This window comes from Trichosurus vulpecula, chromosome 4 (assembly GCF_011100635.1).
Source record: "Trichosurus vulpecula isolate mTriVul1 chromosome 4, mTriVul1.pri, whole genome shotgun sequence".
In the NCBI taxonomy this organism is placed as follows: Eukaryota; Metazoa; Chordata; class Mammalia; order Diprotodontia; family Phalangeridae; genus Trichosurus; species Trichosurus vulpecula.
This window is the reverse complement of record NC_050576.1, coordinates 168466599-168486795: the sequence shown is the minus strand read 5'-3', so window position 1 is coordinate 168486795 and position 20197 is coordinate 168466599. Positions and strand designations below refer to the sequence as shown.

The following is a 20197-nucleotide window of genomic DNA, read 5'->3' as shown; positions in this document are numbered from 1 at the left end:
TTATATTAAACACTCCAATGAAAATAGAAATTGTTTGTATTTGATGTATTGCTATTGCAAAAAGGAAGTTTACACTTAGCATTTATGAAAATATTTTTCACACTTGGTACTGATCAAAAAGAGAGCTAACCAACAACAGTATCAAAAAGCTAATTGATTTCCAAAGTCTGTTCTGAGATCAGGCTTATTAACCTATACTTTTACACCTACATCTGCCACCCCAAACATTTAACTTACCAGTATTTTCCTGTAGTTATGGTAATCATTAAATAGTGTGTTATTTCTAGAAGAATTGATGTGTTTCCTATAATGAATGTATTGATTGAAGATTGGAGGGCTTTTTAAAATGAAGGTGCTAAATGCTTTCCTCATTCTCATTTGCAGGCAGAGGATGGGACGTCTAATGTAACAGTGTTATCACATGAAGAAGATGCTATGTCATTATTTAGTCCCTCTGTCAAGCAAGGTAAAAATGATATTTTAGAATATATCTTTTATTTTCAACTTGGCAATAGAAGTCTTACACTACTTAATAAAAAAGAAGGCCTTCTGACTTAAAACTTAAATATAAATTCTAATACTAGGTTTATTAACATCTTTATATTATGAGCAGTTTGAGATTATGGAGTTTCATATTGTAAACATTGAAATTTACTCCTCTGTAACCACTTAAGAGAATTAAAAAATAAGAAATCTTTGAAGCCTTTTTTCCCTTCCCAGAACTCAGTAAATCAAAAGACAAAATGGTGTAGAGAGAGCTGGCTCTAGAGTCAGGCTGACCTGGATTTAAGTCCCACCTCTGACACATATTTGCTGTGTGACCCTAGGCAAGTCACTTAACCTCTCTGAAAGAAGACTTTCTAAGACTTTTCAGTTGTTGAATAGTTGCTGATCTGTTTTGGTGAAGGGAATTCCTACACTAATGAAATTACAACTCCTCTCCCCAACCTCTAAATAACCCTTCAGTAAATCAGACTACCTGAATTTCATTTTTACCTCATTTGTTTAGGGTACAGTTCTTATTTCTTTACATGTATTAACTAACTGCTTGTTAGGAAAAGTGCTTTATTGTATTAGTGAATAGACTGGTAGGGAAAAGCTATTTGCTAAGGACTCCCTATGGAGTTCTAAGCTCTGTGTCTGAGTGAAGTTACTCATGAGAGTAGAAGAGAAAACTAATCTGAATCGGAAAGTGCAAATGTTCATGTATTGGGTAGGAATCTATGAAACTACATGTTAGAGAGCTTGACGGTATAAGAACATTTAGAGTTGCAGAGCCTTGGTTGTCACCCTTGGACAATCCCCTTGGTTGTCATCCCAGTGAATCCTTGAAGGAAATGCAAAACTGTCAGAAGGTGACTCTGGGGATTCTGTTCAATTCTGAAAGGTGAGGCCATCCTACAGTTGCATCTCAAAGGAGGAAGAGTTTTAATTCACTCTGCCAATAGACCAGGAACCTTGTAGAACTTGAATGAAGTGTATTGCAGTCAGAATCTTATAAGTTAGAAGAAAAAATGGTGTTAAACTCTGAGAAGTCCAGACTTGAATGTCTTTATCACAAAATGTCTGGTTTTTCTACAACCCAACTTTACTGGATACTATTTTCAGATTTCCATTTATACGTTATCAGTTTAAGCAGCTTGAATTCTAGTAACTTTTATTATCAAAATGAGAAGTTGAATCTTAAGTAATCTCATATTTACTAATTGAAAGACTTTTGAATACTTGGTGTCTGTGAACAGTTGACTTGTTTGCCTCTGGCCATCATCCAAGATGTCTTGGTCCAGTAATGTCATTGGGGAGATTTCCGTTTGAATGTTTACCACCTGAGATGTGCTGCCATTTTCCTTCTACCTTTAGAGATTATCATTGTACCACACTACCCTCCTTTCTGCTCCATCCTTTTTTAGGCAGTCTTTCTTATGTACATCTATTTAAAAATAAAAACAAAAACACCTGACATTTACATTTATATTGTTCTTTAAGGTTTGCAAAAGCACTTTAAATACCTTACTTCACTTGAATCTCGTTACTCCTACCTAACTACCTTAAGAGGTAAAGGACTATAGCTGTTACTCCCATTTTACAGATGAGGAAGTTGAGCCTTACAGAATTTTAACTTCCACATGCTCTCACAAGCTAATGTCTCTTTTGATTCCAAGTCTAGCACTCTATCCACTATTCCTTACAGCTGTTCTATTCCAGCTGTCATACTGGATTTTTCTCTACCATATGGGGTTGTGACCCACAGTTTAAGAAACACTGAAGGGGTTGCGAGTGGAAAAAGTTTAAGAAGCCCTGCTACAGAGAATGGTGGCTTAGATTATGTGAAATGTTATATGAAGAATATTTGGAACCCCTGGGATATTGATACTGAATAGAGAAGACTTGATAGGGGAAAATAAGTGAGACCTAGAATCATAGGATTTAGAGCTAGAAGGGAAATTGGAGATCATTTAGACCAGCATAATCATTTTAAAATTGTTAGACTTCTTTTATAGAACTCTAGTAGTCAGATTTAGAACCATCAGGTGGAACTTAATTAGAAAGGACAAGGAAGGTTTAAACTAATTACAAGAAAAAAATCTTGGCATTTAGGAGTGTCTAGAAGTTGAATGTGCTCTTTCATGACATAGTGTGATCTGTTCCTAAAAGTGTTCAAGCAAAGGCTAACATACCATCTGTCAAGGGTATTGTAGAAAGGGCTCCTATATTGAGTGTGAAGTTGAGACTTTAATACTCTAATTCCTTTTCCTTTTTTTTTTTTTTTTTTCTAATTCTTATTCTGTTATTTCAGGAAACTTTTTTCCTCTTCATTGCATTTGTGCTTTGCAAAAAATCACATTAAGTGAGTTTTATGTTTTTTCTGTTTTTTTTTTTTTCTGTTTTTTCATTACAAATGTTTGGTGTTCTAACTTCATTGCTGATTAAACCAACTTCATTGCTGATTAAAGTTGCACAAAAGCTTAGCCACAACACCTAACTTCAGATGTTTAAGGTTTCAGAAAGCATTTTAAAAAACAAAAGCCAAATTTAAGAATACTGCCTCTTTTATAAGTTGGAAGCTTCCTCTAACTGATTTAAGTAGCATGTTATATTACCCATCATATAATTTTTGCTCGTATTTTATAGATGCACAACGTCCTGGTGGTCATGCCCGTCCTCCATCAACCAGCCTCATTTATGATTCTGACCTAGCTGTCTCTTATACTGACCTTGACAATCTCTTCAATTCTGATGAAGATGAACTAACAGTGAGTGTTACACTGCCCTTTTGGACCATCATTTAATCTGGACTTGTCACGAATTTACATGAAATTTGTCTTTCTTTTAAAAGATTTTTAGTGGATTGGATTATTGAATGGGACACTTTTGAAGGGCTTGTTATACTGGATAATAGAGCTAGTGGTACTATTACTGTGTAAACCTGGGATATAAATGCAAAAGCACCTTATGATTTCTGCACACATAAGGGAGTGATGGCCAGGGAGGGATGATGAGAGAATCGTTTGAGGATTAGATTGACAAACTCCATCCAGGCACTATGGTAGAGTTGATTTATTCTTGGTTCCAGTACTAGAGGGGTGGAGAGGAGGCAGTGGGATACTGAAAGAGCTCTGTGGCAAGAAGGTTGGGGGTGCATAGGGGAAATGAAGCATGATGGCTAGGGCTTTCCTAAAATAGTGGTCCAAGATGGGTAACCAGTCAAACGAGTTAATCAGTTAAAAGGTGGAACACCACTGAATTGGAGAAGTAAGAATCATGCTAATCAATTTCATTTTAATATTATTTAACCTGTCTGATACAGTGTTCTTAATATTAACAAAATTGTGCTATGTGATTGTGTACTTTTGAATTAATTTGACTATGCCAGAGACGTTGGAGAAGGAAATTTAGTGTCAATAGAAATGCCCATTAAAAGACTTTATCTTTGGTTTGTTCCCACACCTTAAAAATAGTGCTACATAGGGCAGAAGGTTGTATATATTGTCAGATGTAGTCTCTGTATCTAATGTTTTGGCTTCATTGTCTTTTACAAGGGGAGCCTCAATTTCTGTGGGGGTGAGGGAGGTGTATTTACAGAAATGACTATGATGTAAAAACAAAGGTTCATGTATGTAGAGCTGGAAGAAATTTCAGAAACCAGCTTCCCCTCCAAGAAGAGAATTGGATTAGCTGGTCTCTGAGATACCGGTACAAGAGGAAAAAGGCCCAGGAAAGTTAAAATGATGTGTCTCCACAAAGTGCATAGGTAGTAAGTAATGAGGCAGGATTTGAACCCAATTCCCCTTGACTCCAAAGGCAGTACTTTTTCAGCTGTAGTAAACGATCTCCTTCCTTGAGGCAAGCAGCTAGGTAGCACAATGGATAGAATACTAGGCCTGGAGTTATGAAGATCTGAGTTCAAATATGACCTCAGACACTTAGTAACTGTGTAGCCCAGGGCAAATCACTTCTGTCTGCCTCCTCATCTGTTAAAAAAAATAGGGATAACAATATTTCTGAGGGTTGTCATGAGAATAAAATAATATATTTTTAAAGTGCTTTGCAAAATTTAAAGTGCTACGTAAATGCTAGCTATTATAGCTAGAGATCCTTATTTTTTTATATGGAGGAAAAAGTATGTAAGTAGTTAAAATTCATGTTGTCATTAAGCTGATAAGTGATAATGACTCTTCCTTTGAAGTTGCAAATCACCATATTATAGAAAATTTCATTGTGAATGGGCAAACCCTAGTTCTGTTTTAATTATTTTTGTTTCTAAACATACTTTTCTCAATGAATCTTTCCCTGTTCCCCCAAATACTGTTTGTAACAAAGAAAAAAACCAGTTCAGCAAAGCTAGCCAATATATCCTCCAAGTATGACAAATATGTATTTCCACATTTGTAGTTTCCTAGCCACCTCACCATTACTCCCCCCTCCCATCTTTAATCCCCCAAAAAATTTTAAAAAGGGAACTCTAGCATTTAATTCTATAAACAGCCATTTCAGAAAACAGATGATGGTTAGATTCCCTATACCAGGGGTTGGTAAACCAAATCCCACCAAATCCTGCTCATTCCTGTTTTTGTACAGACTGCAGGCTAAGAATGGTTTTTAATTTTTTAACTAAATCTTTATTGCATTTAAAAATCATTCTTGGGTCACACTGCCTTAGACTCTTATGTCTTTGGAAAATTAATGAAATATAGACACAATCAATTGGCACAATAAAAGAAATTGCAAAAAGACAACTTGGGAGATTAAGGTGCATGGTACCTTTCTTATACTAGAACAGGGATTTTTAACCTGGTGTTCATGAAATTTAAAAAATGTTTTTAATAACTTTCAATAAATTTCCTTTCTAATCTTATATATTCAATATATTAATATCACACATCTTTCCCTACAAACCATATCTGTAGTACAAGTCTTTATGTACTGTTGCAACAGATTTTTTTTTAAAGAGGGGAAAGAGAAAGTGTTATTTATATTAGTCATTTCAACACTCTACTCACACTGAACCCTCTTTTTTGACAAAGAAAAAAATTAGTAAAAACATCAAATAGAGTGACTGCATTTAGCAACATAAGCAGTATTGTAATCTAGTAGTTCTCTACCTCTATTCCATGATGGTTAGATTTCATTATTTCTTCTCCAGGCCCTTTATTGCTTTTTTCCATGATAAAGCTTCCCTTTTAGTGATTTTTTTACTTACCTTTCTATAGTTATTATGCATATTCGTTTGACACTGATTATTTACTCAGTGTGAGCTGGTAAAGATCTTTTGTATTTTCTCTGAATTTTTTTATTATTTCTTACTATACAACAATACTTCATTATATTAATTTGCTATAGTTTTTTCAGAAATTCCCCAGTGTTGTTGTTCAGTTGTGTCCAATTTTTTTGAGACCCCATTGGCAGTTTTCTTGGCAAAGATACTGGAGTGGTTTGCCATTTCCTTCTTCAACTCATTTGACAGATAAGGAAGCTGAGGCAAACAAGGTTAAATGACTTGCCCAGGGTCACACAGCTAGTAAGTATCTGAGGCTAGATTTGAAGATGAGTCTATCTGGTTCTAGGCCAGGTACTCTATTCACTGAGCCACCTAGATGTCTGATTCCACAGTAGATGAGCATAGTTATTGTAGTGGCTATCTACTCTAATCCATACACAAAAGGAATCCCCACAGTAACATAACCAATAAGTTTGTCACCTATCCACTGCTTTAAGATCTTCAAGGAGGGAGATCCCATCATTAATTGAGACTGCCCATTCTACTTTCGGAATTGCTCTTAACTGTTGGGTAGTTTTCCCCTGACAGTAAGCCTAAATAAACTTCTTTGTAACCTCTACCATTTGTTTCTGGCCTCTGGAATCAGAAAAAGTTAATCCATCTGTATGACAGCCCTTCAAATGCAAGAAGATGGCTATTATGTGTCATCTCTCCTACCCCCAGCCTTGAGTCTTCCTTCTCTTTTCTATGCCCAGTTTCTCCAACTGATTCTTACATAATGTGGACTCAAAGCCATTCACCATTCTAGTTGCCATCCTGTAGACATTCTTCTTCATCTTATCAGTAGCCTTGGTAAACTGACACCCGGACTGAAAACAGTACTCTAGATGAGGTCTGAATAGGACAGAATCCAGTGGGGAAACTATGCCTCTCAGTGCCATCCATGATCACATTAATTCCTCCTCCTCTGCCCCCCTAGCGTCAAACAGACTGCTGAGTCATTAACTTTGTGGTCTCTAAAACCTCCAGATGTTTTTCAGAACAGCTGCTGTCTAACCATACCTGCCCCATATCATATTTATGAAGTTGATTTTTTTTTGTATTGGCATTTAATTGCATTTATTTATTTTATATTTGCATTTATCCCAGTTGAGTTTTATCTTAGTATATTCAGCCTAATGACTCCAGCCGGTCGATCTCTTTTTGGATCCTGACTCTTGCCTTTTAATATGTTAACTGTCTTTCTTAAATTTGTGTCATTTTCATATATGGTGAGCATGCCATCTATTCCTTTGTCCAAATTATTGATAAAAATGTCAGCTAGCACAAGGTAAGGTGCGTATCCTTGGAAAACTCCACTCAGGGTCCTCCTGTTACATTGACATTGAACCATTAACTATTCTTTCAATCTATCCTGTCATCCAGAGCCCCCATCCCCCCTCACCCCTCCAGTTATTTGTTAGAAGGTGCTGTTTATATGTCATAATAGAACATTTATGAAGCACTTAGTATGTTCTAGGTACCCTTGAGTGCTGGGAATACAAATACAAGCAAAAAGACAGTTCCTACCCTCACAGGACTTGTATACTAATGGAGGAAGACAGTTTATAAAAGGGAACTGGAAAGTGATCGGTTATGGGTGGCAGGGGCAAGGCTGTTGGGGAGAAGTAAGAAAATGTAGTTAATATGTATTAAGCACCTACTTCAGGCTAGGCACCCTACTAAGCATTAGGGATACAAAGATTAAAAAGGGTTCTTGTTCTTGGGGAGCTCACAATCTAATAGGGGAAGACAACATGCAAATAACTTTGTAAACAAGCTACATACAGGATAAAAGGTAATTAATCAACAGAGAGAAAGTACTAGAATTAAGGTAGATCTGGAAAGATTTCTGTAGATGGTGGGATTTTAGCTGGAAGGAAGAGATAGGGAGAGAATTCTTGGCACTAGGAAATAGCTAGTGAAATGCTTTTAGTAACAAGGGTGGAGTGAGGAAGATCCTGGTGGCCAGTGTTGATGGACTGAAGTGTAAGGGTGGGGGGGCTAAGGTGTTAGAAGTCTGGGAATGTGGGAGGGGTATATTGGTTATGAAGGTTTTTCAATACCAAACAAATGATTTTATATTTAATCCTGGAAGTGATAAAGAGATGTTAGAGTTTACTGAGTAGGTGAGGAGGTGGTGCGAAAAGTAAGGGAAGAAATGACATTGTCAGGTCTGTGCTTTAAGAAGATTACTTTGATAACTGAGTGAAGGTTAGAATAGAGGGAATAGAGACTTGTGGCAGGGAGACTAACCAGCTGTCCATTTCCATAATCCAGGCTTAAGGTGATGAGATCCTACACCAGGGTGGTGGCAGTGTCAGAGGACAGAAAGGGGAGTATACAAAAAAAAAATACTGCAGAGGTAAAACTGACAGCCCTTGCCTTCATATTAGACATGAAGGGTGAGAGAGAGGAATTGATGATGATGCCTGGGTGATGATGGTGCCTTTAATAGTAATAGGGAAGTTTGGAAGGATGGATGGTGTGCGGGGGGAAGATAATGAGTTTTGGACATGGTTGAAGATGTCTTGGGGATGTCTAGTAGGCAATTGGAGATGCTCAGTTGGAAGTCAGGGGAGAAGTTGGGGCTAGATATGTAGATCTGTGAATCATCTGCATAGAGATGATAATTGAATCCCTGGTAGCTGATAGATCAATAAGTGAAATAGTATAGAAGGAGAACAGAAGAGGTCCCAGGACAGATAATCCTGTGGGACACCCATGGTTAATAGTTATGCTGGACTGAGAAAGTAATGAGATAGGTAGGAGAACCAGGAGAGGATAGTGTTATGAAACCTAGAGAGAAGAGGGAATCAAGGAGAGGTTGATTGATGGTGTCAGAGGCTGAAGAGATTTCAAGAAGGATAAGGATTGAGAAAAGGCCTTTGAATTTGGTAATTAAGAGATCATGTCAGACATGAGAGCAGTTTTGGTGGAACAGTGTGATAGAAATCATACTGTAGACTGTCAAGAGTATGAGGAAAGCACACATTTGGCTTTTTTCAAGGAGTTTAGCCACAAAGGGCAAGAAAGATGTGGGACAATGGTGGAGATGAAATCAATTAAGTTTTTTGAGGATGAGGAGAAATGCATATATTTGTATGCAATAGTGAAGCAGCTAGTATACTTAGAGATATTGAAGATGATTGAGAGAGTGGGGATGATAGAGGGGCCAGTCTACTAGAGAACACTGATGAAATGAATTCACTTATGCAGATTAGAGGAGTTAATCTTGGTAAGAAGGGCCACCTCCCACCTCTTCATGCGAGACAGAAATGGAAGAGGAAATATTGGCAGAAAGTATGGTGAGTTGGATAGATGCATTCCAGATCCAACACAGGAAGCACAGTATAGGTGTACCTGTGGCTTCAGTGCTGTCATGAACTAACTTAGAGTTAGTTAAGGAGGTATAAAAGGATTGTCTTATAGCAGTAAGGGCCCTAAATTTGTCCAGAGTCAGAAGTGGAACCAAGAGAGAAATGAGCATAGATGGCCTACACACTTAATGAAATGGTGATTCCATCCAGGGCCCCACCAATCAGAGACAAGAACTCAAGAGTAGAGGCATCTCTAGGGTGAGAAGGCTGCTGGTAATGAAGGGGAAAGCCCCAAGAGTCAGGATAGAAGTGAGCATGGATGTCCTGGGCCCCTCATGAAATTATGATTCCAGCTATGAATATTAGTGTATATTAGATTTTGTTTCTGTCTTTGAAGACTTCCTTAGGGTATATACTCAGAAGTAGAATTGCTAGAATAAAGACAGTTTAGTGACTTTTCTTACATGATTCTAAATTGAAATCTAGAACAATTGAACTATTTTACAGCTCTATCAGCAGTATATTCTTTTTCTTGTTGGCCCAGAGCCCCTCTAGTATTCTCGATTTTTGTAATCTTAGTTTGGATGTGGGTGGTAATTTGCATCTCTCTTATTAGTGATTTGGGGTGTGGTTTAATGTGGTTGTAGTTTGCAATTTTTTAAAATGTTCATACTCTTTAGCCTCTTATTAATTAGAGATTGGGTGTTGTTGGAAAAAGCTTCTTGATAGGTCTTTCTTACTCCACACTCTTGCCCCCGCCAGTGTAGCCTACATGTGGATGCTAGAACAATTGCTCTTAATGCATTGATTTGATTATGTGGCTCCCTATTGCCTACGAAGTTCAAATTCCTGTCATTCATGGCCTTTCTACTTTGTCACCATCCTATCTTTCAAGACTATATTTCTCCCCTCCAAGTGGTCAATGCTCCCACTACATTGTGTTGCTAATTTGCTCTTTGCTGTCCTACCTTTATTGCTTATACTGAACCCAGTTAGAATGTCCTCCATCCCACACTTCTTAAATCCCTACCAAACCTATAAAAACCCAATTCAAATTCTACCCTCTTCCATGTAGTCTTCCCTTCCTCTGATAAAAGCTTTCCTCCTCACGCCTCATAAAAATACTCTTTTGCTTTGTAACTCTAATGTACTGGCCATGTAGTTTTATAATGTATTATAGTCATTTATATTTGTGTCAGTCTTATCCTTTTGGACTATAAGCTACGTGAAAACTGGGAATGCATCTTTTCTAAAGTTTATGTCTTTACTGTCACCTCACAGACTATACTTGTTAGGTGCTTAGTAAATGTTTAACAAATAAAACAAATGTTTTGTTGAGCAGGCATTCATTTTGAATTATTAATGACCCAAAATTGCACCAAATAAAAACTTTCATGTAAATTTTTTAATAGCCTGGCTCTAAAAAAACACTGAATGGCTCAGACGAGAAATCTAATTGCAAGGAGTCAAAGGCAGGAAATTTGGATCCACTATCATGCATAAGTAAGTTCCCTAAATAATTTGTTGTATTTTTAAATAGATGAAATCTTAAGTTGGCCACTTTTAATTTTAAACATTCTCTTGATGTCTATTTTATATCAAATGTGTGTTTCTGATAGGCACTGCAGATCTTCATAAGATGTATCCAACACCACCATCATTGGAACAACATATTATGGGATTTTCCCCAATGAATATGAACAACAAGGAATATGGCAGTATGGATACTACACCTGGAGGAACTATCCTAGATGGAAATAGTTCCAGTATAGGAGCCCAATTCAAAATTGAGGTTGATGAAGGATTCTGTAGTCCCAAACCTTCTGAAATTAAGGTAAATGAGTTTATGCAAAAGAAATTTTCATAAATCTTTACAGTCTTGTAGTTAACAATACTAACTTTTGGCATTGACTATACTTTTTTCCTCCCAAATTTATTATTAATAGAATTGTAATAGTAGAATTTCCTTGTTAGAAAATGACTGGATTTGGATTAAGAAACCTTTATTTATGATTTTTTAAAATTTCCACTTAAAATTGACTAAGTACTTAACTACCTCTCTTTGAAGTTAGAAAAGTAAGACATTGTAAGTTTGAATTTTTATCTTATAGGATTTTTCATATGTCTATAAACTGGAAAATTGTCAAGCTCTGGTGGGATGTTCCATGTTTGCACCTCTAAAAACACTCCCCAGCCAGTGTTTGCCTCCTATCAAGCTTCCAGAAGAGTGCATTTATCGGCAAAGTTGGACTGTTGGGAAATTAGAGTTGCTTCCTCCAGGGCCCACCATGCCTTTCATCAAAGAGGGGTATGATTTATATCCATGTGTTGTATAAAACTGAATCTTGAGAGAAATACATTGTGTATGGCTTTTTAAAAAAGACTAACTCCTCCCAGGTTTTTCCAGTTTTTAATTTCTGTTTGTAGCAGCAAAAATTGATGATATATTAAAAAATGCTTTTGGGTAAATAATATGACATTGGGCATTCATTTCTTCCAAAACATCTTTCTTAGCATGCCTAAACTAATGGTGTATTTTGATTCACTGCCTCATATCTTTAATTAGGGAAGAGAATCATCTAATAATTTTTTTTAATAGTGATCATTATTGCTTCTTGAATCATGTAGTCCTATTATACCTGTACAAATTTCATATTCGAGACACTTGTAGGTGTTTTGGATGTGATTGTATGTAAGGCAGCTAGATGGTGCAATTCTAGGGTTCAAATCATGCCTTAGATACTTATTAGCTGTGTGACTTTTGGTGAGTCACTTAATCTCTTTCACCTGTTTCTTCATATTTAAAATGAGGGGGCTAGATTTATGCCTTCATAAATCTATAGTCCTATGGATGCTACTTATTACATTACAGTTGTGTGTGTTTCATTTATTTTGACAAGTCCTTTCTAGATATTTTGTGTGAGGCTGAAATATTAACCTTTCTTCCTAAAGAAGTGTTGTTGACAATTTTTTAATTGTGTAGACTGGGTACCATAGGGATAGATTTTTTTTTTAATTGTACTAGTTGTCAAACCATATTTTTTTTTAAATAATTATGAATATTTCTCAATTCTAATTTCATTTTCTCTTTTTCCTTTTTTTTTTTTAAAAATTTTATTTTTCTATATGAACTTCTCATCTGGGGAATGTTACAGTGATGGAAGTGCTATGGATCAAGAATATGGCCCTGCTTATACTCCTCAAACTCATACTCCTTTTGGGATGCCTCCAAGTAGTGCACCTCCCAGTAATAGTGGAGCAGGGATTCTTCCTTCCCCCTCCACCCCTAGATTTCCAACTCCACGAACACCAAGGACACCTCGTACACCTCGTGGAGCTGGTGGGCCTGCCAGTGCTCAAGGCTCAGTCAAATATGAGAATTCAGACTTGTATTCACCAGCTTCCACCCCATCAACGTGTAGACCCCTAAATTCTGTTGAGCCTGCAACTGTTCCATCCATCCCTGAAGCACATAGTCTTTACGTAAACCTCATTCTTTCAGAGTCAGTAATGAATTTATACAAAGACTGTAATTTTGACAGTTGTTGTATCTGTGTCTGCAACATGAACATCAAAGGTGCTGATGTTGGAGTTTACATTCCAGATCCAACACAGGAAGCACAGTATAGGTGTACCTGTGGCTTCAGTGCTGTCATGAACAGAAAATTTGGAAACAGCTCTGGATTGTTTCTTGAAGATGAACTAGATATCATAGGACGTAACACTGAATGTGGTAAAGAAGCAGAGAAACGTTTTGAAGCTCTCAGGGCTACCTCTGTTGAACATGTCAATGGAGGACTGAAAGAACCTGAAAAATTGCCTGATGAGTTAATATTATTGCTACAAGATCAGTGCACTAATTTATTTTCACCATTTGGAGCAGCAGACCAAGATCCTATTCCCAAAATTGGTGTAATTAGCAGCTCGGTACGTGTTGAAGAACGGGATTGTTGCAATGACTGCTACCTTGCATTAGAACATGGACGTCAGTTCATGGATAATATGTCAGGAGGAAAAGTTGATGAAACTCTTGTGAAAACTACATGTTTACATCCCTGGGCCAAAAGAAATGGTAAGTGTGCTAGCTTAATGTTTTGGTTTTTTAAAACTTTTTTCCTTCCATATATCTGTTTGTTTTCAGTATTTATCTATTACAAAATGTAGAGTTTCTTGTATAGCTAGCATATCTCTCTAAATGAGAAATTGTGGTGTGTACTACTTTAAATTTTTCGGGGAGACTCAGACTGGCTTTTATTATTAGGTACCTTTTTACAAGATGGATCCAGTGACTTGAGTTCCTCTTCATATGAAGAAGGAATTGCAAATGTTTAGCCTGAAGAAGAGAAGACTAGGCAGGGTTATGATAGATGCTTTCAAGTACTTGAAAGGCTGTTTCGGTAGGGAAAGGATTAAACTTGTTCTCTTTGACCCTAGGGGCAGAAATGGAAAGAATTGGTAGAAGTTGCAATTAGGCCAATTTAGGCAATATGTCAGGGAACACTTCTAACGGTGAGAGCTGCCCCAAAGTGGAATGGGCTGCTTCAAGAGGTGGTGGGTTTCGCCCTCCTTGGAAGTCTCCAGGCCTAGTCTGAATGACCACATGTTGGGTATGTTATAATGGGGATTCATTTTGTATGTGAATTGCACTAGATGAACACTGAGGTCCCACTTCTTAAATAATATGATTCTGTGCTTTTTATTAGCAGTAAGTCAATCCATCTGTGACTGTGTATTTAAAGTTTTCGCAACAACACACAGGAAATAATTCTGTCCTTAGGCTGGTACACTTGGCCTAGGGTAGATTACTTTATGATACTTTCAGTAGAAATAAAGATATTCAGAAAAGTGAGTTTGGAGGCTGAGGAGGGGAGATGAGTTCTGTTTTAAATAAATAATGCCCAATAAGCAGTTTTTAATGCTGAAGTAAGGCTTAAGAAAGAGACTTTTTCAATCAGTCATTAAGCATTTATTAAGCACCAAGTATGTGACAGCACTGTGCTAAGAACTAGAGATACAAAGAAAAGGAAAAGACAGCCCTTAACGTCTAGGTAGGAGCTCACAGTCTAATGGGGGAGACAGTAAACAAATATGTATAGATAAGTTATATACAGGAAATACATACAAAATAATTAATGGAGGGGGAGGCATTAGAATTCAGAAGATTGAAAGGCTTCCTGGAGAAGGTGGGATGTTAGCCGGAACTTGAAGGAATGGACCGGTAGTAAGTAGAGATAAGGAGGGAAAACATTCCAGGCTTGGGAGACAACCAGAAAACATCCTTGGAGCTGAGAGATGGAGTGTCTTTTTTGTGGAATAGCCAGGAAGGCCAGTGTCACTAGATTGAAGAACATGTGGCGGGTTTTAAAATATAAGAATACTGGAAAGATGGAGAGGGAAGTATTTCATATTTGATCCTAGGGGTCATATGAAACTACTGGAAATTTAGCATGAAGGTGACATGGTTCAGCCTGTGCTTCAGGAAAATCACTTTAGTGGTTGAATGGAGGGTGGATTGGAGTGGGTACAGACTTAAGGTAGGCAGACCCACTAGTAGTGCTTTTGTAATAGTCCAGCTCTAAGGTGATGAAGTACCAGAGTGGAGGCCATGGGGGACATGGCCATGGGGGATAGGGGTTGGGAATAGGAATGTGTTCAAGAGATGTTGCAGAGTTGAATCTACAGGTTTTGACAGCAGATTGGATTGGGGGTGGGGTGGGGTGGGGGCGAGAGGCAGTGAGGAGTCAAGAATGACGCCTGGGGGACTTGAGAGGATGGTGTTGCCCTCTATTGTAATAGGGAGGGTAGAGTGGAGGAGAACTTAGGAGGAAAGATAATGAGTTCAGTTTTGGATATGTTGAATTTAAGGTGCCTACTGGACATCCAGTTTGAGATGTGTGAAAGGAAGTTGGAGATTTGGGACTGGAGGTCAGCAGAGAGATTAGGGCAGGATAACTGGATCTGAGAAATCATCAGCATAGAGATGATAATGAAATACATAGCTGATGAGAGCACAGAGTGAAGTAGCAGAGAGAGAAAAAAGAGCCCCCAGAATAGAGCTTTGTGTTTCACCCGCAAGTTAGTGGGTGTGACCTGATGAGTTTCCAGCAAAGGAGACTGAGAAAGGGGAACAGGCTTTGACTAGATACATAGATCAATTAAACTCATGAAAGCTGATGAGGTAACTGAGAGGAAATAGGGTCCCAGGACCTTTGGGTATATCTACAAATAGGGATCATGCTATGTAAGATCATCCTTTAAAAGAGATTGAGAAGGAGCAATCAAGACAGGCAGGAGGAGAACCAAAAGAAAGTTGTGTCATCGATACCCACTGTGGAGAGAATATCTAGGACGAGAGGGTGGTCAATAGGGTTACATCCTCAGATCAATAAGGGTAAGCATTGAGGGTGGGGGGAGGAGTTTGATTTGACAGTTAAGACATCATTAGTAACTTTGGAGAAAGCATTTTTCATTTGAGCAATACCTTACTGTTAAAGTATGTCTCAGGAATTACTTTCAGGGATCACTTGTAATTAAGAGCTAACATTTATTTAAAAAAAATTGTTTCAAAATGTGGACCTTGAATTGTTTTGTCTTGTGTTGGTTTAGTTTTGCTAATTCAGTGATTCCCAAGACTGTTTTTTAACAAATCCGTTTTAAGTTGTTATGAAACTGTACATTTTAATTATAATAATCTGCATTTGTAATTTCATTTGGAATAGAGGTGTTGGCTTGCCATGAAGACTTAGTCTCAGAGACATAATGACTTCCTGGAGGTCCCTGATACATGCCAGCTCTGTGACCTGGACTAGTCAGTCAGTTACCCTCTCAGTGCCCTAGGCAACTCTCTAAAACCATAAATTACAGAGAAGGTGCTGATCTGTATTGGTAGAGAGAATTTCCTTCACAGGCATTTGCTGCATCAAAGAAACCACAGGTCTGGGCCCTACTCCTTTTCCCCCAAAAGGATATATCATGAAATCAAAACCAAAGTAATATTGGAATTCACTGAGATAGGGAACTATTTTGTGTCCCAAATAGTAAAAATGTTATTTCATGGTCTTACTGTAAAGTATTTACTTAAATAAAAACAAATAGGGTGGAATATTTTGGTATTTAACAGATTTAAGTTGGAGTATAAATGATACTGCTTTGAGGGGAAATTAAAACTAAAATGTTTGAATTAAGGGTAATATCAGGCCAAAATTGGAAGGCAACTGAGTTAGGGAGAAGAAGAGTACTGGGAGAAGAAGTGATTATATCATGGTTATGGAAGCGGGGAACTGAAATGGCATGGCAGTGATAATGTAAATTTGCATTCTACACCTTCCTTGTAGCTAATGATTTTATTTTATTCTTCCTTAGCCATTGTTTTTTAGAAAGTTAGGAGAAGAAGGGAACTCAGCAAAATTATCCTTTCTTAATAGCTGACATAAAACTCTATACAATTTACAATTTACCTTCTTATTTGATCCTAAATAGCTCTGGGAAGATAGACATTAAAAACAGTACCTTTGCCAGTTTTGCAGATGGGGAAATTGAGACTCAGAGGGATTCAGGAGTTAAGTGACTTTCTCATAATTATATAGGAGGTGGGATTCAAGACCATGTCTCTCCTGACTCCAACTCAGCAACCTTTCCTTCTTAAACGCATGTGATTAAAGTAATGAAATACTGAAGGGCAGGTCACAAAAAGGAAAAAGAAATGGGGGCATGGGCAATCTGTAGATTAAGCAGTAACTGAATAGCTGAATAAAAAAAATTGACTTGAATGTTAGTAGTTTGAACAGGCCTGTGAGGTATCATATAGCTCTATACCAGAGTTTCTAGAGTTATCTATTTTTCATGATACTGTAGGAAAATTATATCACAAGAGAATTCCAAAATCCAGGTTAGAGTTAATGTCTCTATCCTCACTATGTAGACTTTTTTTCACCAGGACTGTTGATTTATAAATAAGATTAATATGGAAATTCTGTGAGCAGTTTAATGTGTCTAAAAGACAGAGGAAAAGAAATGAATTTGATTAAGTTGTGAAGTCAAAGAACAACTTGTATAGTTCAGTTTTATCAAATATCAGAATTATAGGAGTTTGGTTTTTTTTGTTGTTGTTGTAGGTCCCTAGAAGAATTATCTGTCCAAATTTTTCCAGATAGTTCTTTGCAGAAATAGGCTCTTTATAAGTAGAAATTTAAATATTCATGATAGTGAATGATTCTGCTGGATTTAATAACTTAATATTTTATTGATATCATAGAGCTAAGATAATTCTTATTTTTGTATCCTTCTTATAGCTATAGATGTAAGCATGCAGTGTTCACAGGATATCCTTCGAATGCTCCTGTCCCTTCAGCCAGTACTTCAAGATGCCATTCAGAAAAAACGAACAGTGAGATCTTGGGGAGTCCAAGGTCCTCTTACTTGGCAACAGTTTCATAAAATGGCTGGCCGAGGCTCATATGGTAAATAACATGTATGGAATTATTGATTGGCTAAGGGTCCTTAAATTACTGTGATCTTTTGTGAGATCTTTATTTAAATTTTAATAAATTTTTTAAAAAATCTGTAGTGGCCCCAATTAAATAACTTAATTTTTAGTTTTGTACACTGCTTCATATTAATCTAAGAGTCAATTTCTTCTACTTATGCATATGCTCTTAATGCACTTTTCTTTTTTTTAAAGGAACTGATGAGTCCCCAGAACCACTGCCAATTCCCACATTTTTGTTGGGATATGATTATGATTTTCTGGTGCTCTCTCCATTTGCCTTGCCTTATTGGGAGAGGCTGATGCTAGAACCTTATGGATCTCAAAGAGATATAGCATATGTTGTACTATGTCCAGAGAATGAAGCCCTTCTGAATGGAGCAAAAACCTTTTTTAGAGATCTTACTGCAATATATGAGGTATGTGTTCAAAGTGAGAGGTATGGGATTTTAAAATATCTTATACTTTGTGTTGCTATCTAAACCTAACCTGTGAGGCAGGAGACTCAATTAAGATGTGGTGCTATTGATGCCAAAGTGGCCAGGTGTTCAGTTTCTCACATGGGCCTCACCACACTCTGTGATCTAGTTTACTAGCCTACTTACCATTTTGTGCACATGACACTACATGTTCCACCTTCACACCTTTGCTCTGGCTGAACGGTGTTCAGAACGCACTCTCACCTCATCTTTTGCGTCTTGTAATTCCAGTTTCCTTTAATATTTAGCTCAGTGAATTCCTTTCCTTTGTCCTCTCCTCCCATGCCCACCATCCCCTCCCCGTCCCCCCATTGCTAGTGCCCTTCCGCCTAAAACTGTTTTGCATTTATTCCTTATATTCATTTTGTTTACAGTATCTATATACTCATATGTATGTTATCTCTCCATTTAGACTGTACATTCTTTGAAGGAAAGAACTTGTTTCACCCTTGTCATTCCAACACTATCATGGTACCTGGTACTGTGCTTAACTGATTTCACACACTCTACATTCCAACTAAACTGGCCTTGCTGTTACCTGGACTTGACATTCTGTCTCCTGCTTCTTAGCAGCATTTAACTTTAAGGTTAAATTCAGGTTTCATGTCCTTGGGGGACGCTTTCTCGCTCCTTCTAGTTATTAGTATTTTCTCCTTCAGGCCATCTTATATTGACTAATCTATGTAAATATTACATCGCATAGTAGAAATTCCTTGCAATCAAGAACTGTTTTTCATTTGTCTTTATGTCTATAACGTCTATCACAGTGCTTTTTATACTTGTTTTTTTGGTCTAGAACTGTGATATCATCATTATAGGATTGTTCTACTAATGCACATTGACAACTCATTTGTAATTTATAGTCTTAGAGAATTGGCGTGGTATACTCAGGTTATGTAATTTGTGTAAGTTCAAAATTCTAGTATGTCAGAAGTGAGAGGACTTGTAGCCTGATTTTCTAATTCCAGGGTCGCTTTTCCATCCACTATTCCATTCTACCTTGTAGGTAATAGATATTTAATAAATATTTGTTAAATTGAAAGAAAAGCTGATCCATTGCACCCGTAAACTTAAGCAGCTGACTTCAGATGTTTCATAGTTCACACAAAGTTTTCAGGGGAGAGTGGAATAGCATGACCTGCCATCATAACAACTTATAGCATATGTTGTGTATGAAGAATAATATGTTACTTTATAACTGACAGATTGGCTTTATGTTTATATTTGGGAAAGGGATGAAGAGGATATATATGAGAAAATACAACCCTTAGTATTGTATTATTATGATTTTGGCCCTGGCTTGCTCTGTGGCCATAGGTAAGTCACTGGGTCTCTTTGGACTCTAGTTTCCTAATTTGTAAAATAAAGGGGATGTTTCAGCCCTAAAATTAGAATTCTTTGTTTTTCCTGACTTGCTTCCTTACCAGTTATTTCAAGTATGCATCTTGTCAGTTTGTGTGGATGAAGTTAAGGTTGGGGTGTTTGTGTACACATACATATATAGTACTAAGGGTTGTATTTTCTCATTTTAGTATATTTTTATTTACCTTAAATATACCAGGAAGACAATTTCTATAAGAACTTAAGCAAGATCTTCCAACTGATCATAAATTTCAAACATGTACACATAATGACAACTATATAGAGGTATTAAGAATTTCATTTATTTCAGTATAGATTTTTGTTGTTGATATTATTTTGGCATTTTAAGGTAATTTTGGGGAAGGGGGAAGTATCTCTGATTTTATGTGTGTAGAAACTTTCCTCCAATCATTTGGATCAGCAACTCTCTCACCATTTAGTTTCTTACCTGAGGTCCTGGGAAGTTAAATGATTTGTCCATTGTTATACAGCTAGTGTATACTAGAGGGAGGACTTGAAAACACAGTAGTCTTTCTGACTCTAGGACCAGCCCCTTTATCTGCTATATATCACATTGCCTCTCAAATAAAGGCTAAATACTCAATTTAAATGTCTAAACATTTTTTATTGCCCATCTGTTTCTGCATTTTACAGTTTATTATTACCAAGTAATGTAGTTTTGCAGGGCAACTAGGTGGCACAGTGGAGAGAGTGCTGGGCCTAGAGTCAGGAAGACTCATCTGGCCTGACACTTCCTAGCTGTTTGACTCTGGGCAAGCCACTTAATCCCATT

At 37.2% G+C, this 20197-nt stretch overlaps 1 protein-coding gene across 1 annotated transcript in view; it reads left to right on the top strand.

Moving 5' to 3' along the window:
• Positions 1-20197, top strand: part of MED13 (mediator complex subunit 13) — an 86682-nt gene that overhangs the window by 47617 nt on the left and 18868 nt on the right. Inside the window, exons 11-18 of the mRNA XM_036755966.1 lie at positions 385-466; positions 3133-3254; positions 10491-10581; positions 10698-10912; positions 11190-11386; positions 12234-13150; positions 17370-17537; positions 17759-17982. Coding sequence (XP_036611861.1) covers positions 385-466; positions 3133-3254; positions 10491-10581; positions 10698-10912; positions 11190-11386; positions 12234-13150; positions 17370-17537; positions 17759-17982 — 2016 coding nt within the window. The remainder of the gene's footprint in view (positions 1-384; positions 467-3132; positions 3255-10490; positions 10582-10697; positions 10913-11189; positions 11387-12233; positions 13151-17369; positions 17538-17758; positions 17983-20197) is intronic.